Below are 25,778 nucleotides of genomic sequence, written 5' to 3' on the forward strand. Positions count from 1 at the left end.
TACTGACATTAAGTCTTAGTTGGTGTCATTTCTTTCATGGACTATTTCTCTATAATCTGGATAGACTAGAAAATAGAGAGTAGAATCAGTCCAACTCAGTGGTTAAAGTGTTAATCAGGGTGTCAGTTCACTTCTCCTCAAAATATGTGACAAGGAGCAAAGGAGTGTGTGTGTCTATCAGCTGATCCTAAGAAAGAAAGTAAACACTCCCAACATGCACTGAGGCACAGGGAGTGGCTCAGGTTTCTAACATTTCCCTGCCGTGGTGAAAGGAAGTAATAATTAACTAACAGATTCTTGGGCTTGATGACCTTGTGTGAGTGAGTGAGTGTGTGTGTGTGTGTGTGTGTGTGTGTGTGTGTGTGTGTAGGACTCCCGGGAGCAGAGCCCAGCGGTGTGCAGGTGAGCCTTGTGCACCCCTCCTCCCACACTTGGCACGGACCTGGACCTCCAGGACAGGTGAGTGAGCGCTGACTTTCCGGCAATCAGAGTTTGTGACCCAGCAGGGGAACAAACTGTCGCAAGCAAGTTCAGCCCAACAATTAAGGTAAAAAGGTTCCTTCTGCTCTCAGTGTGAATAACAGGTGAAAACGGACATTACTTTTCCTCTTGATTTTTTTCAGAATGCTCTTTCCTGACCAAGTTATGACTGTGAAGAGAGGGAAAAGGAGGGAAGGAGAGGGGGAGGAATGGAGGTTAGTGCGGCCACTGTGAAGAGAGGGAAAAGGAGGGAAGGAGAGGGAGGTATGGAGGTTAGTGTGGCCACTGAGCCCCTCCTCCCTTAGCTTCAGGGAAATAGCTCAGTGAGCACTGGACCTGGAATTGTGCTTACTCTCCAGAGATACTGGACTCCCGCATGACATCCTCCTGTCCCTGAGTGTTCTTGTGGTTACAGTATTGTATTGAATCAGCTAGCATGGAAGGTATCTTAAATAGAGGGTTCAAACCTAGCCTGTTTGGCTCAGTGGATAGAGCGTCAACTTGCAGACTGAAAGGTCCCAGGTTCAATTCCTGTCTAAGGGCACATAGGTGAGATCTGGTCAGGATGTGTGGAGGAGGCAACCAATTGATGTGTCTCTCACATGGATTTTTTTTCTCTCTCTCTCTCTCTGTCTCCCCCTCTTCCATTCCCTCTAAAAATCAATGGAAAAATACCCTCAGGTGAAGATTAACAAAAATTAAATAATTAAATAATTACATGGGAGTCCATGAGTTAGGATAACATTCTGAGGCAGGAGAGCCATAGGTTCAAGTCCTGGCTTTGCCTCTTAGTATTTTGTTCCATAGCAAGTTAACTTATCTAAGCCTCAGTTTGTCATCTCTAAAAGTGAGCATCCTAATAGGAGCTGCCAATAGGGCTTCGATGAGCACTAAACACTGAGCGAGTATTCCATAAATGCGGCCTCCTGTTAGCCAAAAGGGCCAAATCAGGAAGCAGGAGCTGAGCAGGGGAGACCAGACATTGTGGATCCAGGACCTGTGAGCAGATGGCAGGTGGGAAAAGCATTGCCTTTCTTAGTAGCAAGGGCGTTATCTGGCTTCTTGCCATTTTTCAAATAGAGTAGATGGTGGCAAATTCAAACTTATTTGCTACTCAGTCAATTTTACTTTGGAAAAGTCACATGTATATTCATCTGTTATTTCTAAAACTAAAGTGTAATTTTAATAGGAGAATTTTACACAGTCCCATCTTGTGGAACCCATGATGTTGTCTGAGTTTAGTAAAAGAGATTGCCCCTTGAATAACTTGGAGAAAATTAGACCATAAGATTTCACGACCTTACATTGTAGTACATATTGTATTATTTGTATTGAAGTGATGTAGACTTTCGTTTGTGTTGATGGCCAATATATATAAAAGAATGATACCTGTTTTTTGTTGGTCATTGCCTCTTAAACTTAAATTATAGGCAAGGCACCTTATTTTTTGAAATTTTATTTAAAGGGAACTTTTGTTAATATTGCTATTAGTGTTTTTTTTTATAGATTTTTAAAAAATTTTTAAATATTTGGGAGGGAGTGGGGCAGACATTGATTGGTTGCCTCTGTATGTCCCCTGACTGGGGACCGAACCCGAACCAGCCACCTTTCAGTGTAAGGGACAATGCTCCAACCAACTGAGCTGCACCAGCCAGGGCAACATTGCTGTGACTTTTATTAATGTTGATAACTTTGAGGAAGACAGACTTAGTAGCTATGACTAGCAAAGTATTTCCATTGATGAAATGTTATCTTTTTATTTTACTAATATAAAACATTTAAGTGATTTGTAGTCAATCCTATTCATCATTTTTCTTTTTTGGTGAATGCTAATATTACCTGACTTTGTAAATTTATTTTTTTAAGGAATAGTTGTTATGCAATCTTATATTAGTCTTATTAGTTTCAGGTATACAATAGTGATTTGACATTTTTAGACCTTACAATGTGACCACCCTACTATCCTAGTAATCATCTGTCACTATGTAAACTTATGCAATAATATTAACTACATTCCCCTTCTCCTTTTTCACCCATTCCCCCAACCACTTCCTCTGGTAACTATCACTTTGGTCTCTGTTTTTATGAGTCTGCTTTTGTTTTGTTTTGCTTTACATTCCACATATGTGTGAAACTATATAGTATTTATCTTCCTCTGCCTCACATTTCATGTAGCATAATACCCTCTAAATCCATTAATGTGTCATAAATGGTAAGATTCCATTCTTTTGTTTAAAAATTTTTTATTGATTTCAGAGAGAAAGGGAGAAAGAGAGATAGAAACATCAATGATGAGAGAGAATCATTGATTGGCTGCCTCCTGCACGCCCCTTACTGGGGATTGAGCCCACACAACCCAGGTATACGCCCTGACCAGGAATCGAATTGTGACCTCCTACTGTATATGTTGATACTCAACCACTGAGCCACACCAGCCAGGCCATTCCATTCTTGTTTATTGCTGCTTGATATTCCATTGTATACAGGAGTGGGCAAAAGTAGGTTTACTGTTGTTCCTATGGACAAAGACATTACTGTTATGATTATTACATAGTGAATAAACTCTGTTTCCTGTACTCACCACTGCATATCTACTTTTTATCCATTCATCTATCAACGGACATGATTCTTTTTTCAAATTGTAGAGTTAAAATTCTCCAATGTAATTACAATTGAATATGGACTGGAGAATTGTGAATAGAATTATAAAACCAACCAAACTGAACTTGACTACATTATTGTCCTCTAGAGTCTGGTTGAACTTAGTGTGGTTTAGTTAAAAACTTACAAGAGTACTAAGTCCATTTAGAATAAATTTCAGTACTGGTATTTACTAAACATTTTTCAAAGCAAGAATATGCTTTTACGCTGAATAGATATTGTTAGTGCTGGAGTCGCCGAAGGAGGAACACATAAGGCCAAAGTGGTAAGGGCTTATAAATGTATTAGGTCATCTGGATACCAGGTGGGCTGAGCCCCCAAAATGGTGCCAGCACCCAAAATTGGGAGTCAGAAGTTTTTAAGGGACTCTAGGTGGGCTTTTTCTGGGTGGAGAATTCCCTGTTCCGGTCCGAATCCTGGAAAGGTCCAGAGGGGAGAGATAATGGTCTTTGCAAGTGGAATGTGGTCTTAGCAAATGGAATGTGGTCTAAGCAAAAGGGAATGTCCGTTGTGAAGTGGCCTGAAGGTCAGTTCCCAGGGGTGGGGTATCGATTCAATTATTTGATCAAACCTAACGGTTAGAACTTCTTAAACCAAGTTATTTGATTTTATTTCTTAATAGGCATATGTCTCAACAATGTACAGTACCATCAATTGAAATTAATCTATTTAACTATATTGGAGATTAACTTACTTGAAATTAACTTATTTAACCACATAATTGTAGGTAAATCTTCCTTGTTAAAGTCTGTTTTAGTATACATGTGTTTTTCTACTACTTCTAATGCATATAACATTTTAAGATAGACTATTAAATGTTTTCGGGATGGGAAGAGAGAGAGAGAAAAAGAGAGAGAGAGACAACCAACAGTAATTAAGAAAAAATTAAATTTTCAAATATATTCAAAATAGTATTACATGTATGTAACATGTCTTTAACATGTAATTCAAAGATTTACGTCTTATATTTGTTTTAACTCTGTAAAATAAGAAGCATAGTGCACTTTCATTTGAAATAGAAATCTAATGCTAACAGTCAACTTACGTTACAAGCAGGTAGGGATTTTAGGGTTGTTATACATACATGGAGGAAAAAAAGAAAAAGAAATACATGGGCTTCATAGAAAAGTTTAGATTTTTAAAACATATTCAAGTATGGGTCAATTGAAAATACAGCCTCTGAGAAAGAACATCTTCTAAATATTCTCTTTGCAGCCAAGTCCAGGGTTAGAGAGGATTAGGCCCTGTTACAAAATTAAACTTATATCTGTCACAGCTGTCAAATACTATGTAGTGATTTCATCCCTTCATAAAAGCATCTCAAGTACAAAACCAATATTTCAGGTGTCTTCCTTTTAAGTGATGAGGGTACTATTTTAGTAGCTGAAATGATTAAAGACAACTTTTCATCATCATCATCCCAGGCTTAGTAAATGGAGCTCAAGAGAAGAGAGCCTCCCAATTCTTTTGTAGCCAACATATGAACAGAAAAGATGAGTCCTGATGCCTGTGAAGCCACCTTAGAATGTCCTTTTGGAAACTTAGATGAAGTAGGAAATCCTTGAGCTGGGCCACAGCAGCAATTCCAGATGTGTTGGCAGACTGAGCAGCTCCCTTCTAGACTGTGCGCTGGTGAGATTCTTTGAGTCCTGACATGGCTTACAGCTAGCCTGCTTCTTCTACTGCTCTTGCTGCCCTCACTTCCCCAGCACACTCTGGGGAGAACAAAGCGCGTGGTCTTAGCACTGTGTAAATATGAAATAGACTCTTAAAGGCTTGGCATTTCAAATTGGATTCTACTGGAACTGAGAGCAATGACATGGTCACATAGACGTCTGGTTGTTTGATCCACATCCTGTTTAGTGCTGTCTTAAATCCAAGTACTTCTTTGTTTATTTTTATCTCAAAACAAACATTTTTCTAGCTGCAATCAATATCACTTAATGAAATGATAGTTTAAGTAACCCAACTCTGAACTTTTTGTCATCTCTGCAAATTAGAAAAACTATGGAGACAAATGTTTCTCAGAATCCATACTTTTCTTGATTCTTTTGGATAATGGATAGAATTGTAGTTTTGGGTTTTTTTAAGATAATTGTATGTAGATCTTTTCTTCTCAACATTGTAAAATTATGACCATCTTGACACGAATCCAGGTCAGAGCTTAGAGAAAAATTTATTTTCTTTATAGCTTTATTTTGGAACTGAATACATATTTGTAACTTTCTATTGCCTCTTCAAGCCAAAACAATAATTTAAAAAAGAACTTCATGTATATAATCTTATTTAATAATTGAAATATACACTTGCTATTTCAATGTGTTACTTTATGTTTTTTTTATAACTTTTATGGTGTATGTTATATATTTTCCTTGTATATGATCTTAAAAGTGGGTATAAAATAAAAAAGAAATTAACTATCATTCAACTTCAAAGCTCTCAATTTTAATGTTATTTGAATATGCTTCCCCATATATTGAATATATTAATTATTTTGCATATGTTTTATCTATATACTTGTATATACATATATACTCACTCTGGGCAATACAAAACTGAAATAAGCAATAATCCTGTTCAAAAGGAACAAATAGTCAAATTAAGTAAAATAAAATATATTACTCAGAAAGAGAAAGAAGTAGGTAATTAGAAAGCTGCAGATATTTTCCTGTGAAATGGCAGGAAAAATTTTCTTTGGCTGAGGATCCTAGGGAAGTTAGCACCTGTATTTTTTGTTTTAGTTCATTGTAAAATTATGACCATCTTGACACTGTATACCCACTGGCCTCAGGCATAAGGGACTACAGATAGAGATATAGGCTACACTTCCTGTGGTTAGTACAGATGTGGGTCCAAAGAAGGAACTTGTGGAATATTTGTTGCCTATACAAGTAACCATTTAATTAATCCATGCTTGGGCACAGGAAGGTAATTTAAATGAGTGGTCCATTTGAGTTCATTTCAGCTTGGATCCCCCTTCCATTTTCTGGCTTCCTTCTGGTAACTGGTCAGTGAGGGCAAGCCCACATCTAGGCAGGATGCAGAGCAGAGGGAGAAAAACCATTGATGCTCTCTCATGCTCTCCGGTCTCTGCTGCCCACACACTCAGTGCTCCCATTCTGCCTGCTCAGACCATTCTACCTGGTTAGTCTCCTTTCTTCTCTGTGAAGCCCCCTAGGCCTTTGCGACCTTAGACCTGCCTAGTACTCTCAGAACTGTTTATTTGCTCAGTGCTCCCATTCTGCCTGCTCAGACCCATTCTACCTGGTTAGTCTCCTTCCTTCTCTGTGAAGCCCCCTAGGCCTTTGCAACCTTAGACCTGCCTAGTACTCTCAGAACTGTTTATTTCTCCAGAACTTAATTGCTGACCTAATTGCTAATTGCTATCTTTTGAGCTCCACTCTGTCTGGACAAAATGAAAAAATAAATAACCACACTTATTAAATGAGTAATCTCATTTCATACACAATCTAAGTGAATAAGCTCTGGCCCCAAGTAAAGTACATAGATTTATAACAATTGCTTTCCTCCTCAAATTATAGTTTATCAAAATAATGGTGAATGTCCAAAGTAAGAATTCTAGGCTTCTATATAATTTTTTTTCTGTTTTCATAAATCCTCTCCATCTCTGCTAATCATAACCTCTGTGATCATCCTCTTAAGCCTTTTGAGGAAACTAGCTCAAAAATCTACCAAGTCTTCATCATTTAAAAGATATGCACAAGGGCCCAACCAGATTTTAATTTGCTATGTATCATGGTTAATGGGAATGGAGAGGGAAAACTATCTGAATTCATAGATCTATTTATCACTTCAGCAATGAATAATAAAGTGAGACTTTTACCAAGTCACGTTTTTACCTTTCTGGTATTTAGACTGTTTGAATATTTTGCTTAGTCAATTTTTAGATTCAGACATGGCCAATAGTATTTCCTATTTAATTAGCATATACCACCTAGGAACAAAAATTTATGCTGTTTTTATTTTATTCCCTAAATTCCATTCAATTGTCTTTCTTCCTAAGGTCAGAGAATAAGGTCAGAACTTTTGAAATTCTTTAATCCCATCTGAAATCTTCTGCTTTGGTTCAGCATCGATCACCCGTTTACAAGGCTGTTGTTTGCCACCTTTAATGATGCCTTAGCTATTTGATGAATACAAATAGGAAGCTGCTGTGATGATTCTTTAGCCCATCACTGTCAGTTTGCACTTTGTGACTCTAAGGGGCTTCCATCATGGTTCTTCAGTTCAAAATATCTCCAACTTCTAGTCTCAGCTAAAATGTCATTTTAACTGAGGTCTAGAAAAAGTTTATAAATAATTCTTAATCCTTTGGGCCATATCTGCAACTTTACATTCAGTCAGTCACTCAACAGGTATTAATTGAATTCCTTCCGTGTTCCATGCAAATTTGAATAGCTGGATGTGCACAGGCAAATTTTCAAAAGCCCCTATTGTAAGAAACTAGTGTTGTAGTTAGAGAAGATGGACGACGTAAATAAATAAGATCCTTTCAGATATTGATATGTAACTAGATGAAAATAATGTAAGAGTGATGGAGACTTGCTTATAGAAAGCCTCTGAGAGAAGAGACAGGGGCTGGTTCTGCATGATGGGGGATGCTCCAATGAGGAGGAGCAGCAAGGATAAGTCCCTGAGGCAGGAATGAACTTAGGGGTAATTGAACACCAGAAAGAAGGCCAATGTAAATGACATAGATTCACTAAGGAAAATAATAAAGGAAGTGAATACTGAAGAGATTGGCAGGACCTCATGAGTAATCACAGGAAGGTTATATTTTATTCTAGTTCATTCTTGCAAGTCTTTGCAAGGTTTTAGTCATAGGATGACAAAATCTGACTTGATCTTTGAAATTGCCGTTATGCTGTGTGAAGAATGGAATGTTGATCACCATGTGGACGCAGGGAGACCAGTCAGGAGACTGATGAGATAATCTAGGAGAAAGGTGATGGTGGCTTGGCTCAAGGCCGTAGCTTTGGAAATAGGAGCTTTTGAGTTCAGGTTACATATGGAGATACAATCAATAGAACTTACTTCTGGATTGGAATCTGGTTATGATGGAAGAATTAAAAATAAGACTGACTGTTAAGTTTTTGTGCTTAATTGGGCAGATAGAAAAGAATTGTGGAGGTGGGAATTCTGAAGCATGGGCGAAAGTCAGTGGTTCTGTTTTGGCCAGGTTGATACTGAGATGGCTGTTAGACATCCAGAGAGAATAAGTACATAGTTGAGCTCAGCAGAGAGGCTGTGCTGGAGATTAATTCAATTATCTGGAAGAAAATGTAGATAGAGGGGATGGCCAAGGACATAAAAAGCCAGCATTTTGTGATTCTTAGAGAAGTCAGCAAAGGAGGCTAAAATAGTGAAGCCAATGAGACAGCAAGAAAGTAAAGCAAGGTTGTTGTGATTACTTCAAAATACCTTAAAGATAAAAGTGTTTCAAAAGAAGAGAACAATCAACCTTGTCAAATGCTGCTACGAGGCAGAGAAAATGAACTATTGGAATGTAGGAGGAGAGGTGCAAGGAGAGATAAATTAAAGGAATAGATGATAACGAATCTGGATTCAGGAGAAGGAATGGTAGTGTTTGGACCTCAAGGTAACCACTGGGGAAATCTTACGAGGGTGCATCAATAACTTTTCTTTATTGGTGATTAGAATCACAAATCTAGAGGTAAAACTCAGGTTTTAGAAACAAGAGCAAGGGCTGTGGTAACCAAACAACCCAGGCTAAATTCTATGAACGAGAAACTGGGATTTACTAGTATTGGGCTCATGGAGTGTGCTGTGTCTCTGTCGCAGCATTGCCTAAAATGCTCATGTAGTGTTTGACCTACAGAGTTAATTTGCCCAGTTTGCTGAGCTTCTGACCCTGGGGCTTGAGTCCTCGCCATGCTATGGAGAGTTCTTCTAAATGATGTGCTATCAGAGAGGATGACATTCCCATCTAGAGGAACACATTCTTTGAGCAGGAGGATATGAGTAGGCAAGACATAAATCAATAATAACAATACAAGGTCGAATGCAGAAAATGGCATCACAACAGTGTAGATAACAAGCTGTGGGAGATTTGATAAGGTCAAACTTGATCAAGGACTAGAAGGAAGCAGAAATCTGGAGTGACAAGGGCCCTCTTGTACAAAGCAACTGGTAGAACACTCTGTGGTTTGAGATTTCATTAGACTTGAAGGCCTGGTATTAAAGAAAAGCTTCAATTTTAAGTTTGAAAAGTAGGTTTGAGTGGAATTGCAGACAGCCTGAATGTCAGGTTAAGGGACTAGGGCTGTATTTGTTTTGCTAAGAATGAGATCCCAGGAATATTTGTGAACAAGAAGATCAAGTGAGATCAGAATGGTAAAAGCATAATGAGAAACTCATCAACTATTCAGCTTAGAGACTATTACAATATGCCTGATGAAATGTGCTCATAGCATTCAAGTAGATGACAGAATTTCAAACTAACAATGTGCTATAAGGAAAAATATGCATCAGAAATGTTGTGAGAATGGCTGTTTTGTTTGTTTTGTTTGTTTTGTTTTGTTTTGTTTTGGACAGCGAGTCTCCTGGAGGAAGAAAAACATGAAATGTCTTCCACACACCCTATCCCAACCAAAATAATCTGATTCGGAAGAAAAAGAAGGAAATCCCTCTCCCTCTTTTTTTTAAATAAAAAAAATTATCTTTTCCCTCCAGCCTACCTTTTTATTCCGGCTATATCCCTTGTAATTCTGTAGGCTTGAAGCAATCGTAGTTAAATATTCAATTTCTGCAAGATGGAATGACTAGAAATTATTAAACTTGGTAGAACACTCTGTGGTTTGAGATTTCATTAGACTTGAAGGCCTGGTATTAAAGAAAAGCTTCAATTTTAAGTTTGAAAAGTAGGTTTGAGTGGAATTGCAGAAAGCCTGAATGTCAGGTTAAGGGGCTAGGGCTGTATTTGTTTTGCTAAGAATGAGATCCCGGGAATATTTGTGAACAAGAAGATGAAATGAGATCAGAAGGGTAAAAGCATAATGAGAAACTCATCAACTATCCAGCTTAGAGACTATTACAATCTGCCTGACGAAATGTGCTCATAACATTCAAGTAGATGACAGAATTTCAAACTAACAATGTGCTATAAGGAAAAATATGCATCAGAAATGTTGTGAGAATGGCTGTTTTGTTTGTTTTGTTTGTTTTGTTTTGTTTTGTTTTGGACAGCGAGTCTCCTGGAGGAAGAAAAACATGAAATGTCTTCCACACACCCTATCCCAACCAAAATAATCTGATTCGGAAGAAAAAGAAGGAAATCCCTCTCCCTCTTTTTTTTAAATAAAAAAAATTATCTTTTCCCTCCAGCCTACCTTTTTATTCCGGCTATATCCCTTGTAATTCTGTAGGCTTGAAGCAATCGTAGTTAAATATTCAATTTCTGCAAGATGGAATGACTAGAAATTATTAAACTTAAAATCTCTGGTTATACCTAATACCACTTATATGACAACCTAAAGGAGGATATTATTCACGTCTGACCACAGTTTCCAGAGCCTGAAGGAGACTTCAGTGATGTTACATCACAATCAACCCTGCGAGTCTGAGCTTGACTTGAGCTGCCTGAAAACTTAAAATTGTGTCTGCAGGCATTGGCAGGGTTCAGCCAGCTTGGATTTAATTTCTGTAATAAGAGGAATATGTTGCCTTGCACAGAATCTTACAGGAGAAAATTCTTTCTAGAAATACTCCAAAAACTTACCAAATTGGTCCATCCTTCCTTGCGTTGGGCCACTTATTCTGAAGTTTTTTAGTTTACCTAGTACAGTTTTCTATTTTCTTCACACCTCCAGGATCTCTTCTCTATTACAGCTATCTTGTATTCCCATGTTGCCACAAAAATTTCACAAAATGCCTCATTTGAGACCCTAGAAGCCTTTGGGATTTAACATCTTCTTAAAGAAAACAACACGGGGCTGCTTAGTAAGCAGAAGTTTAAAACTGACTGATTTTTTCCCACAAGTCTCTGGAAATTTTATTTTAAAATATTATAACCGCAAGGCTTCTACATTTTTTTTATAAATTTCTGGAGATTTTACTATAAAATATAACCAGAAAGTCTTCAGAAACATTATTCTAGCTGGGCAGAATTTTTCATATGGCTTCTCATTTTTTCTTTTTATATTTATCAATAAAATGTAAGCTCTGTAGCAGCTTCAAACATTCCAAGCACACCTGTGCATTTATAGAGGGATGGAACAGGAGGATAACTTTCAAATCACTAAAATCTGGTAGTATTAGAACTGTGGATAAATTGAAAAATGAAAAAAAAATCTTTAGATTGTATTCCAAATCAAATACTAAAAATTCAGAAGTAAGATTCTTTATAATAGTAGTAATGCCAGATTTGGATATACTGAGTACATTCCTTACAAAGAGTGTAGCTAAGACAGCCAGCAACCATAAAGTTATTATCATCATAACTTTGATCCAGGATTCCACTTATAAATTTGCAAATCATTAGCATTTATCATGGGCCAACATTGGATTTTATATTATAACTTTCTTACAACTATTGCTCTGCCCTGTTTGCCTTTCCCTCTCTCTGTCTCTCTATCTCACAGTTGCCAGTTTCTCAAATTGATTACCAAAGGGAAGCCTATTTGTCAAGTTAATATGTTTGTGGTTTATCTGATATTTCTTCATATGTCCTCTTTACCATCTTTCATTAGAGATTGTCAAAATTAAATTGTTTGTTCTTCTTCCTTTACTACTATGTTCCCTAAATTATATGAAGAAAACAATTTTCAGTATAAAATGAAAGATCATATCAAAAGAGACAAAATAAGTTTTTCTCAAAAGCACAGATTGAGTAATTAGAACAGAGGAAAACACCCAAGGATCTTAAAACTTAAGTAGGTTGGGGCTTGTGGGAGTGGGCAGAGAAGACAACATATTATATTACTTGTTCCCAAAACAAATTACGAGCAATCATGAAAAAGAGCTTTGGAGGAGGCCATTTAGAAACTCACTCAACGTGAGTTGTAGTTAAACTCTGAACTCTAAGCTTATTTTCTTACAATTGAAGGCTTTGCAGAACATCTCATTTATCCTCAATATTAATTCCCTTCGACATAGAAAAAAATCCTTGAAAAGAATCTTAGCATGGACTGATTTATAGAAAATAAAAAAATTAATCTATATAACCTTTTCCAAACTGCAAAAATGTTGGTGAAAAGGAAACAAACTAGAGGCCTTGAAGATATGCAGGCTGTGCTTCAAATGATCTGCTCCGTGACTTACTGAGGGTTTGGAGTGGAGGTAATAGCCTGCATACCTTGCTGGGATACATGGTCGCAGGATTTTGAGAGAAGGTCTATAGACTGGCTCACCTACAGAGTGTAAGACACATGGTAAAAAAATATCTTCTCTTTCCTTTTCTCCCCAACCCAACCCTCATGCCCATACATGAAACGCTACTTAAACACCCCCTCTCCCCAAATACTTCTACACACTAGGGACACAACAAGAAAATTCAATTTAAGTCAGAAACTGATTTATGAATGCATCACAGGTGCATGCCATTAATATTATTCTAATGTTTTAGGGTATCCATAGATGACCTCAGAAAGGGAGGAAAGATGACTATGAAGCCCGACCAGTACTCTTCTTGGATCTTCGTCAATGAGAGGACATTCCTTACTGGGTAACTGTATTTCTGTCTTATATGTTATTCTAGTTGCCAGTCATTTGTAGATTATACCCCGGCATTATGTCATTCTAAGCATGATATATCATTCACAAGATCAATAATGTGAATCGCTAGTTGAGACATTAAATAAGTTGAAGAAAGGTGTTCCTACAGGCTGCTAAACCATAGCCTTTCATGGAACAATCACTCATACTTCATAAATGGTGGTCTAATTTAACTAAAGGCTGAGTTTTTATTTTAGTCATTGGTACGATTCTCAGGAGCCCAACACAGGGTCACCTGTCCTCTCCCCTCTCCCTTGTCCTCAGGACACACTTCATTTTTACTGTTCCCCATCAGGTTATGCAGTATATGGCCAACATCCACAGCTATTTTCTTACACACAGTAAATAGCATCTTATGTTGTTTTGGGAATAATAAAGTAGAGATTTAAAAATTATTAGAGAAAATAGAAGAACTGAACTTCACTGAGCTAGAGCATGTCTTACAACAAAGAGAAACAAAGCCAAATAAATGAGGGAGGGAAGTGGATGTAAATGATGCAGGAATTGGAAATAGGAAATAATAGGGAACAAATATGATAAAAAATGGAATTAAAGCCACATGGAAGATAGCATGAGGTACAAGAAGTAGGAAGAAGACATAAAGTACAAGATAGTGGGTTCATTTCTTAAATACTTAACTCCCTGTGGACCGGTACTCTTCTTGATCCTGAGCACTTGGCAATGAACCAGATGAAGGAGGGAAGTGGATGTAAATGATGCAGGAATTGGAAACAGGAAATCATAGGGAACAAACATGATCAAAAATGGAATTAAAGCCACGTGAAAGATAGCATGAGGTACAAAATAGTGGATTCATTCCTCAAATACTTATTAACTCCCTGTGGACAGGTACTCTTCTTGATCCTGAGCACTTGGCAATGAACCAAGCAAAGCTTTACTCTGATGGGTTTGCCTTCTAAAGAGGATTACAGTAGTCTCCCTTATGCAGTTTCATTTTCCACAGTTTCAGTTACCTGCAATCTGAAAATGTTAAATGGAAACTTCCAGAAATAGCAATTCATAAGTTTTAAATTGTTCACCAATCTGAGTAGTGTCAGTTTCATTTTCCACAGTTTCGTTACTTACAGTCTGAAAATGTTAAATGGAAACTTCCAGAAATAGCAGTTCATAAGTTTTAAATTGTTCACCAATCTGAGTAGTGTGATGAAATCTCACCATCCCACTCTGTCGTACCTGAGACATGAATTATCCTTTTACTTAGCATATCTAGGCCATATAGGCTCCCTGCCCATAGGGCACTTAGTAGCTGCCTCAGTTATCAGATCCACTGTCAGGGTACCACAGTGCTTGTGTTCAAGTAGCCCTTATTTTACAACGGCCCCAAAATACTGGATTAGCGATGCTGGCAATTCAGATATGCCAAAGAGAAGCCTTCAGTGCTTCCTTTAAAGTAAAGGTAAACATTCTTAATAAGGAAAGAAAAATTTTTTATGCTAAGGTTGCTATTCTTAACTTAATAAGGAAAGAAAAATTTTTTATGCTAAGGTTGCAAAGATCTATGGTAAGAACTAATCTTCTATTCATGAAATTGCCTATTTTATAGGAAAAAATAGTATGTACAGGGTTTGGTACTATCCACAGTTTCAGGCATCCACTGGGGGTCTCAGAATGTATCCCCCATGGATAAGGGTGGACTACTGTACAGTCAATATGTTAAGATAAATGAGTAATGGTATATATTATTAGATGCTGAAAGGTATAAAAATAAAGCAGAGAATAAAAATAAAGCAGGAAAGCGAGTACTGAGTGCTGGGAGTGGAGAGCAGGCAGGTGAGATTTCATGGAAGAAGCCAGGGAAGTCCTCAGTGAGGAAGTAACATTAGAATAAAACCTGATGAAGGTGCACAAGCCAGCTGTGTAGGTATCTGTCTGGGAGCATCCAGGCAAAGGGGACAGCAAGTTCACAGACCTAAGGCAGGCACGTGCCTGTAGGGGCGGCGGAAGCCAGTGGGGAGAAGTGAAGTAGGAAGGACAGTAGAAGCTGAAGTTAGAGACATAATGGGGCTAGACAAGGAGGGTCTCATAAGCCATTTTCAGACTTCGTCTTTCCCACTTACATGATGAGAAGCTATTGAAGGATATTGAGTACATGGGTGACTGGATCAGTCTGGCTGTTAGGTTAAGAGAAGAATGAAGAAGAGACAAGAGTAGAAGCAGAGAAACTATCGAGGAGCTGATAATATTCCAGGGTAGAGATGATAGTGCCTTGGACCAATGGAGGTGGAGGTAGAAAAAAAAAGGTCAGATTCTGGTGATATTTTGAAAGAAGTGACAATAGGATTTCCTGAAGGTTTAGATGTGGGGTGTGAGAGAAAGAGAATAAACAAGGATTATTCCAAGGTTTTGGTTGAGAAAAATGGAGTTAAATTTTTCTGATTTTATAAAGACTATAAATGAGCAAGTTTGTGGTAGATCAGGAGTTCAGCCCTAGACATGTTACATTTGCGAATGAGTAAGATCAGCAAGAAAATAAGTATAAACAGAAAATTCTAGATCCAAGGTTGAAAGAGTGAAATGAAGTAAGAAAAATAGGAAACAGGAAGGCAAGGAAGAAGTATATTGGGTGAAAGTAAGAAGAATGGCTGTGGAGACTGAACAGAGAGGAAGAGCAGTATATATTTACTATATTACCCATTACATATGTGTCATTCATAATATACATACTATGAATGACATCACTTTGAGATGTCAAAATAACTGAAGCATTGATGGACATACAAGGAAAAGAGGGAAATTGAGGAGTTGGGAAATTTAACTGAAACACTGACAATGAAGGTCAGAGAACATAACCAAAGGTCCTAGAGACTGGTAAGAGATGGCCCTGGTAACAAGATGAGCATTGTTGAGAGGACCTAAAAGATGACAGTTTGGGAAGAGAAAAAGATAATAAAAGGATTGAATGATCTGTAAGATTAGCAGGGGCAAATTAGGTTCCAGGTAGATGGATGATGGAGAAGGTGGAAGGTTGTGAATAAAAAGTAAAAGACTCCCAAGAGAATGACAGGAGGAAAAGAACAGGATGAGAGCCCAGGACAGCCCCAAGAAGGCCCCCTATACATTTGCCTCCTCCCAAAAGAAATTACAGAAATAAGAATGGTGTTTCCAAAGACAACAGCCCTAGGTCTGCACCAGTGTTTCTTTTTGCCTGTATGCTTTCTGTGCAGCGTAAGTTTAACCAACCACGAAAACAAATTTACCACACCGGGAGGGAGGTTCAGAGAAGGAAAAGTACAGAATATAAGAGAAGAATGTACAAACCCATGTACGCATTTTCCTGTTATTCAGCTCTGCATGACGCAGTTCAGCTCATGAAATCATGACTCCCATCTGCCCCACCAGTATATTGCTAAACTACCCTGGGGGCCCACCTCTCAGATTACAACCTCTGAGGTTACAACCATTGTCCCTTAGTTGACTTCAGCTGTGACACAGCAGCTTTACCTCCTGAATTACCAAAGGAAGCAAGGTTCTTTCTCACTCAAACCTTTAAACTTGCCCTTGTGATCAGATTAAAGCACATCAGGTATCAGGTAACTTCAATACACTGTCTCTTGTTTGCACACTGTAGCATCAACCTCTCTTCCCTGACAAAACTTCAAGACAAATGTCATAGAGAAGCTCCTGTGCCCCCCCTGACTCCTGTCTGCTCTTAGGGGAGTATTCCTATTCTGACTAATCCCCACCATTTGTATGCATGCATTTCTCTTTATTCTCTGGGTTCTTTATTCTCCTGGTCCTTTCTCTAAATAATAAAGTTTTCTTCCACCTTTCTAGAGCTCCTAGTTCAGTTCTAATAAGAGTTATGTCTATCTCACTGTAGCCATGACCAGCCAATGGTAATTTTTATCCTGGATCACCACATCCCCTACTTTTGTTCATCTCTGTAGTCACAGAATGAAAATCACAAATTTTAGCTGACATAGACACCCATTCCATACACTGATAGGTACCAAGTCAACCTCTGTTTCTTTTGGATTATTTTATTGTTTTCCAGTCTCAGCTTTTCACTTTCCCCATGAAATCTTCTCTGAACTGCAGTAAGATTTTAATTAGCTTGTGTTAATTTTTCTTTTAAAATATGTATTTCCTAATTATGAATTCCCCATGAAATCTTCTCTGAACTGCTGTAAGATTTTAATTAGTTTGTGTTAATTTTTCTTTTTTTAAAATATATTTTATTGATTTTTTCACAGAGAGGAAGGGAGAGAGATAGAGAGTTAGAAACATCGATGAGAGAGAAACATCGATCAGCTGCCTCCTGCAAGCTGCGCGGCGGAGGCAAGGCCAGAGGCAGCGCTGCGGCGGTGGGGGCTGAGCCCCTTGCACGAATTTTGTGCATCGGGCCCCTAGTATAACTATAAAACAGAAAATATAGAAACATATAGATTGAAAAAATAAAGATTATTCATAACCTCAAAACCAAGAAAAAATATATACTGTTTAATTTGTCATATTCCACATCTTCTAATGACTCTATTTGCCATAGTTGAAGTCATACTGTATCTGTTTTACATATCTGGCATATATTAGAAATATTTTTATTTGTTATTTAAAAATATTTCTAAAGATGATTTTAATGACATAGTATTCAATGATATAGAAGTATCGTAATGTAATCATTCCTTTAATTTTGACCTTCAAGATGGCTCCAATTTTTAAAAAAATATATTTTATTGATTTTTCACAGAGAGAAAGGGATAGGAATAGAGAGACAGAAACATCGATGAGAGAGAAACATCAATCAGCTGCCCCCTGCACACTCCCCACTGGGTATGTGCCCGAAACCAAGGTACATGCCCTTGACTGGAATCGAACCCAGGACCCTTGAGTCCGCAGGCCAACACTCTATCTACTGAGCCAAACCAGCCAGGGCTATGGCTCCAATTTTTTGAATACAGATGAGCTATTTCACAGAAGTGGAATTACTGGATCAAAGAGTACAAATATATCTAATGTTAATGCTACAAAAATTAGCTTTCTAAAAATCTTTGGTGACTTCTCTCACCAGCAGCTTGCATCTCCTGACTTGTCTTTATTGTTTGATAACAAATGATTTCCTGAGGTAGAATGTAAACCCTGTGAAGGTAAGCCCTCAGCATCTTTTGCATCCTGTTTCCCAGGTGGGGTACCTGGATGATTATAGGTGAAACATAGATAATTGACTTTTATTTGAACATTTATGGGAAATATCAGAAAAATATAATTAGCACATAAAAATTTTGATTTCACAAACATTATTGCTCATGGCAAGTAAAAACTTACTTAAAAGTGGAGTCAATTAGAAAAACATTGACAACAGATGATACTTGGGGTTAGCCAAAATCATGGAAGCAGTACATGATTAGTTTGATAGCATAGCCACAGCTCTCAGCCAGAATGTATTAACCACTTTCCTACAAAATAACCTTAACGTCAGCACTCTATAATAATATTTACCTCTGCAAATATTTTTATAAATACTTTCTAATTATCAGAAATATAAGAGGAGAAAGAAAACTAACAAAATTTGAGAATCTATATGCCTTCCCATTTTACAATTGGCCTGCAGTAAACTATGTCACAATGAAAGTATATATTTTAGAAGAGGATATTTCCAAAGAAAGATCTGTGATTCTAGTGACCCTTATTTTATGTCATATTTTTCACTGACTGAATTGAGGATTTATAGTTTATCTTCTTTAACCCAGAACCCCTTTCAGGCCCTACGATCCGTGTATTAATTGGAATTCCAGATGATAAAGTAAATGCAAACACTTGACATAAAGGTAGCATATGTGGTCCATGAGCCACCTGCCTCCCAATCAGATGCTTGTTGAAAATGCAGGTCCTGGTTCCACCCCAGAACTATTTAGGTGATTCTGATACATAGTGAAGTCTAAGAACCACCGCTCACAGTAGGAAAGGATTAAAGTCTGAGGACTGAGGACCACCTGAAATAAACAGAATTCCTGGAGCCTGGGGAAATCTTTACAAAATAGTGACCAGAAATGATAATAATATCCCTGACCACCTATGATATCCAACACATCACAAACCTGGCAAACACTTCCATTCATGTATTCACTTAACAAGTAGTGATACAGCTCCCACTTTGCACCAGTCATTGTTCTAGCAAACAAGACAGAATTACCAACTTAGTAAGGGATTTTTCTTTTTCTTCACAGAAATACATAAAAATAATGGAAATTAATAGGAAAACAGAATCTGCTTGATGGAAATTTGGTTAATTTAGCAAATTTCATAAGAACTACATGTCATCAATAAAATAAGAGGTTTTAATATTAATAGCACAGTAGTCAATATAAAATGTATGTCTTACTCCTGGATGAGAATTCTCTGAGTTTAGAAACTTCCCTGGGTGAAGGGTGTTGGCATAAGTTAGCTTCACGCTCACATGACTAAGGTTCCAGGTGCTGTTTCATTGCCTGGGGTCATCTCTTCTGTTGCCTCACATGGTAAATATTCTAAGTGAGCTGAGTTTTAAAAAATAATGGTTCCATGTGGTTGCTCTTGAAGTACTTTTATTTCAGGTCCTAGACTGAATTCAGGGCACTTTAGAGGTGACTAAATGCCAACCCCCGTGCCTGAATAGAGGGTAAATTCAGTTTTAGAATGCAGGTCAGATTTCACTCTGGGAAACTTAGACTTTTTCTCCTGTTTAGGAACCTAAGACAAACCCTTGCAGGCTACAACTCTTCCAACTGTAGCCCGCAAGGCACGTGTGCATGCCTGTCCTGAGTAAATTACTGTAATTCGCACGATGTAGTACATTTTAGCAGAAAGTGCATTATTCCAAATAGTTTCATTTTCCAAGCGTGTTGGCCAGCGCCCTTTGCTGAAACAAAGGAACCAGCCACCTGCACCTCTGAGCACAAAGTCAGCACAAAGAACCAGTGTTCAGAAGCTGCTCCTACCTGACTGGGAAAGCCAGAGGGCAATATTTGCCCAAGTTCACGGCCAGGGCCTTGTCTTGAGCAAAGGAACTTGTGTGAACACTGCGTGCCCCTGCATGCCCTGCAGGTAGGCTTATGAAGAGAGAGCACCCCTTTCCTGAAGTCCATGGGACTCTTGTCTCTAATAAAGGATGAGGGAGCCAGCCCTCTCAGACACATTTTTGTCCGAGTCAGGATTCTAAAATAAGCCCAGGGCAAAACGTTTGAGGCATGTTTAGGACCATCATGTTAAGAATGAGAAAATTTTTCTATGTGGACACTGTTTTTAAAAATTTATTTTAAAATATGTTTGATGATCTAGCAAAAACAACACAAAAAATTTTTAGGAGAAATTGGGTACCACATCTGTTACTATGTCACGAAAAGGCCAATGAAGTCCCCCCAGATGTGTGAAAAATGTCATATTTAAGCTTTCTTTATCAGATATTTTTCAATTAATATATATTGTCCACAGTCATTAAGCATATCGATATGATTGTTATTCCCAATAAAATTGATTTACTCTACACTTACCTATTTCATTACCTCAATCCATTAATAAACAATTAGATCAACTATCTGTCTAAGATACACTGAAAATATTTCAGTATAAAGGTCTAATAAAATAAAAATATATTAATTTACAGAGTTTAATTTCTGGATATGTTAGCTACACTGGTGAAAGATGTTTTTCCCCTTTAAAAATAGGTCAGGGTTTAAATTATTTTATTCCCTAAAGAAATAATTACTGAGACCCTACAGTAAACCAGATGTACTAGAAGCTGGGGTATGGAATTTTGAGTAAAAATATACAAGGGAAATCTCGAGCTACAGAGCTCCAACTTGAGCCTTCATCAGAATCACTCGGAGAGCTTATTAAACTAAAGATTGCTGGACCCAATTCCAAGAGTTTCTGATTCAGTAGGTCTAGGTTGGAGTGATCATTTGCATGTCTGACAAGTTCCCAGGTGGTAGCGATGCTGGTCTGGGAATCATACTTTGAGAACCACAGGTCTTCAGGGCTGATAACAAACTGAGGGTAAGTGTTCTAAAGGAAAGGAGCCCAGATTTAGGAGAGAATAAGGACCTAGGCTATGTAGGGGCAGGTGCCAGAGATCTGAAGGAAGAAGGAACTAACAAGTTTAAGGGACTGCGGGGGGAGCATTCCTGACACTGGGAGTCAGCCCAAAATCTCTATGGCCAGAGGGAGCACCATTCCAGCAAGGGAAAGGTACCCAGCATGGCTGAGGTCCAGGTCACAGGGAAAACATCTTCTGAAAGGAGGCTAAAGAGAAGGAGAAACAAAGCAGGACTGATCTATTTTGATAAGTATTAGGGGGTTTTATCCCAAGAGCAATGGGAAAGAGTTAAGAATGTTAAACAAAATACATGATGAGATATGTTCTATATACTCTGTATATAGAGTGTGGAGAATAGTTGGAGGGTGCCCACAAGAGAAACAAGGAGGTTGCTTAATCTATATTTTTCAAATGTAAGGAAATCCGTGGTCAAAGTCAAGACCCCATTACAGAAGAGGGAGGTAAGGAAAGCTCCTGATGTTAGCTTACACGCACAAGGACGGCCCTGAGGATCCGTGACCACCTGTTGTGTTTCAGACTCTCTTGTAACAATCCCCTAGTCCCCGAGGCTGTAAGGCATATCAGGAAAATAACTGAAAGACTTCATTAACAGAATAATAGATATGGTTTCCCCATCCCAACGGAGCAAGGGGCAGCAGACTGTGAAGTCCAGGCAGCCATCCTGAACAAGCACAAACCCCCCCGCCCCCCAGCTGTTCATTCACAAAGGGTGTTATTTCACAGCCAGCCTCCATCTGTTGCAATAATGACTGGTGTTGCGTGGCACAACTGTGTTTACTTTTCAAGTAGTTTTTTTAAAAAAATCTATAAGGTGTGTATTAGAAACACCAGAAATGAAAGTTTAGCTCGTGGATAAAATGAGAAGCAAGATCCCAACAGAAGTTAGATCCCAATCTCATTGCTCCATTCCCTCATCTCTGTACTCAGCCCCACAGAAAATCCAATCAGATCTACCTCCAAAATCCAACTGCTTCTCACCATCCAGTCCAAGCCACCATTATCTCTTTCCTGAACAACTGCAACAGCCTCGTAATTGGGCTCCCTGCGTCCACCTCCTGTCCCCACAGTCCATCCTCCTCCAGCAGCCAGAAGTTTCTTTACAATGTACGTCACAGCATCTCTCTTGAAGCCTTAAGGGTTTCTATTGCAGAATCCTTACCGCGAGGAGTCTCTAAGGCCCAACATGACTTGCCTGGAGGACCTAGGACCTCATCTTGGACCACTCTTCCCCGTTTCTCACCGTCAACCATGCCAAGCTCAATCCCACATACGGGATGGGGCACTGTGCCTCTTGCCTGGAACACTCTCCTGTCCATCACTAAGGTTTTGGTTTAATATTTCGGGCCTCCTGGTGGCCCTCTCTAAAATGTCCTCTCAGTGCACTGCATCACATGATCTTGTGTCATTATTCTCATAGGATGTATCCCTTTGTGAAATTAGCATATCTCTTTATTTACTCTTCTTTTTTCTTCTGTATTCCTTCTATATGGCAGGGGCCTCATTGATTGCAGTGCCCCCAGCATCTATTACATAGTCTGTCACATAGTAATTGTTCAGTAAGTTTTGAATGATTATGAATGAGTGTGTGTGTGTGTGTGTGTGTGTGTAGGCGGGAGGGAGGTTAGTTAACCTACCTCAAAAACTGAATTGGGAACTTGGTATTTAGACTTCACATGTGTTACCCTTAAATATTGATTCATCTGCATCAGGGCTTCTCTCTACTTTCATGCACATACAAATTTCCTGGGGATCTTCCTGAAAATACAGATTCTGATTTCTAACAAGATGTCTCCTAGGTGTTCTGACACTATTTGGATAGGAGTTGCTCTCAAATCCCATGATAAGGAGAATAATGGCCTCTCAAAGATGTTTACATTCTGATCCTCTGAAGCTATGACTATTTTAAATTAAAAGGCAAAAGGGAATCAAGACTACAGATGGTATTAAGGTTGCTAATCAGCTGAGAGGAAAATAGAGAAATTATCCAGGTGGGACCAGTGTAATCATAAGGGTCCTTTAACATGGGAGGGGAGCTATTTGAGAAGAGTCAGTGTCAGAGTTTTCCTGGTGAGAATGAGTCAGTGGCCATTGCTGGCTTTGAACATGGAAAGGGGAGCCAGCAGCCAAGGAATGTGGGCAGGCCCTGGAAACGGGAGACAGCCAGGAAACCAGGAAACTATTCTCCCCCAGAACCTTCAGAAGAAACACAGCCCTGCTGACTGCTTGATTACAGCCTGTGAGACCTGCATTTTGACCTAAAGAACTGTAAACTAATATATATATATTTGCGTTATTTAAAGCCACCGAGGTTGAGGCAATCTGTAGCAGCAGCAATAGAAAACTAGAGCAAACCTCTTCCCAGGAATGTGTGAAGGAACAGTGTTCTCTTACCCCTTACTTCAGCAATAGAGGGGGGAGGAGCAGAAGTGTTAGTGGGCCAGTTGCATATAGCTATTTTAGAGTTAATTGGAATGGCCACCTATTTCAACCCGCAATCTGCCAACAGAAAGATTTCCTTTCCCCTGAAAGAATAATATCACATTGATTCTTAGCACCCTAAGAGTAGATTTCAAAGTATGATCCCTAGCCTAGCAGCATCAGAATCACCCAGGAACATGTGAGAAATGCAAATGCTCAGGACCCATCCCAGACTTACTCAGAAACTAGGGGGATGCCACTCACAATCTGTTTCAACAAGCCCTTCAGGTGATTCTGATGCTAACTCCAGTTTGAGAACCATTGATTAACAAAAGCACATGTACTACTGTGTTTCATGCTGTGCCCACATACAGAGATACACAGTTTGTTTTGGAGCTTTCACAGTATATTTTCTTGGGCACTAATTGCATGTGATAACAGAAACCAAGGTCTGATATGGAAGCAGCTCATTGTAGCCACCAACTAGAATAATAACTCATAAATTTAAAAAAAATCTTTCCCTAAAGGGAAAAGGAATAGATAAGTGTCTTCCCCCATCTGAGGTTGTTGGAAAACATTCTAGAGTGTTAAAATATCAATTATTGATATTTACCCTTATAAAGGGATTCTCTTAAAAATCAGATATTATATCTAAAGCACATTCCTGTTTTCTTCAGGAAACTAGCACTTTGGCAAATGATACAATCGCCCTTTTTCTCTTTTTATCCCCTCTTCCATGTCTTATCTAGTGAGATTGCTCTGAGTAGCTAAAGCTGCTCTCTTAAACAGTGGAGTTTGCACACATTTTAGGTGTTTTGTTTTGTATCTGCTGACTAGCCATTATATATATATATATAATTTTTTCTTTCAGAGAGGCAGGGAGAATGAGAGAGAGGAGAGAGAGATAGAAACATCACTGACGAGAGAGAATCATTGATTGGCTGCCTCCTGCACAGCCCCTACTGGGGATCCAGCCCACAACCTGGCATGTGCCCTGACTGGGAATCAGCTGTGACTTCCTGGTTCATAGGTTGACGCTCAACCACTGAGCCTCACTGGCCTGGCTCAAGTTTCTTCTTAATACTGTGAAATTACTCCTTAATCTTTAATCTTTTTGCTCTTACCAGAGTTCTAGGAGTTGAGGAACGGAGAAAAGCTGACATTTCTATCCACTAATGGCTGCAGGGCCATATTGAAAAGATGAATAGCCCAGAAAATATGAATGTTACAAAATGGCTAAAAGCAGCTAGAGAGTGGTCATGTGATGGAAGCGAGATAGGTCTGGTCATATTACCTTATTGATTAGATTTGGATTTCATGAAACTCCCAGATTCTTCTCTCTCCCCCTCTCCCAGTTTTAAAATGATCAGCTGTCAGCACTGAAGAGGGAGTTGGGGCCTCAGGATGGCACTGCTTGGAAGAACAAAGCGAACAAATCACAGGTGCCCTCACCCCAACCAGCAGCAATGAGTAAGGCTTCCTTGGCAAAGCTGCTGGAAATGTTAGGATGCCTTCCTTTTCCGAAGGACAGCCCCTTCAGAGGAAGGCAGGGTGAATTAGGAGACTTGGAGCTCCCTGTTAATGTAGGCTTTGCATTTTTACTTCAGTCAAGATAGTCCTCCTCTTTCCAACTTCTCAGTTTTCACTCAGTAGAACCCGGTCCTCATTTGCAATGGAAATGTGAATGACCTACTTTGCTAACTGGGAAGGTCTTCATGCAAAGGTTGAAAGGTTTTCTTCCTTCATCATTTGAACCAGGAGATGAGGCCAAAGGCAAATTAGACCTGGGGCTGGGGCCGCTTCTGGAAGAGGGGCTGCGGACGTTTGCAGTGTTAATTCCAGGATTCGAGTGGACAGTAATGAGGGGTAAAGTGGGTTAAGAGAATTCTGCTCCTGCTTGCAGATGTCAGCAATATGGAATAAGGACACATTTGTAATATCTTATTCAATAAAGGAAAAAAAAATGGAATGACGATTTGTCTTGGCAAGCAGCTTAATGATAAGCCTGTACTTATTCTCTGTTCTCTTTTCTAGTGCAATTTTTCCCCAAACATGGAGGCATTTGCATTATGTCTTTATGGGAGTAAATTTATGAAAATATTATTAATGAATTATGCCCTTACTATATAGAGTTTGGGAGGTATACAGAACTACAGCACATAAAAAAAAAAAATCTGACCTTAATTCCAGCAAATAATCAATTTGTTACTTTTCCACGTTTCACTCCTAGTCCTATCTAATAATAGACAAACATGGTAATTAACCATACCTCCGACACGCTTCCCATTGGCTAATCAGGGCAATATGCAAATTAACTGCCAACCAAGATGGCGGCCAGCAGCCAGGCAGCTGAAGCAAACAGGACGCTTGCTTGCTCCAGTGATGGAGGAAGCCAAGGTTCCCCGCCTGCCGC

The 25,778-nt window shown here is 38.8% G+C and overlaps 1 protein-coding gene across 3 annotated transcripts in view; it reads left to right on the plus strand.

Annotated features, from left to right (window-relative positions):
• The first annotated feature begins 298 nt into the window (after window positions 1-298).
• The window catches only part of RASSF6 (Ras association (RalGDS/AF-6) domain family member 6), a 57,600-nt gene continuing 32,120 nt past the window's right edge, over window positions 299-25,778 (plus strand). For 2 of the 3 annotated variants that reach the window (XM_005874824.2, XM_014546606.1), the window contains exons 1-2: window positions 299-459; window positions 12,746-12,844. In XM_005874824.2, coding sequence (XP_005874886.1) covers window positions 12,780-12,844 — 65 coding nt within the window. In that variant the 5' untranslated portion in view covers window positions 299-459; window positions 12,746-12,779. The other variant, XM_014546605.1, reaches the window with a different exon arrangement.

The sequence above is a fragment of the Myotis brandtii genome, unplaced genomic scaffold, assembly GCF_000412655.1.
Source record: "Myotis brandtii unplaced genomic scaffold, ASM41265v1 scaffold453, whole genome shotgun sequence".
NCBI classification, from domain to species: Eukaryota; Metazoa; Chordata; class Mammalia; order Chiroptera; family Vespertilionidae; genus Myotis; species Myotis brandtii.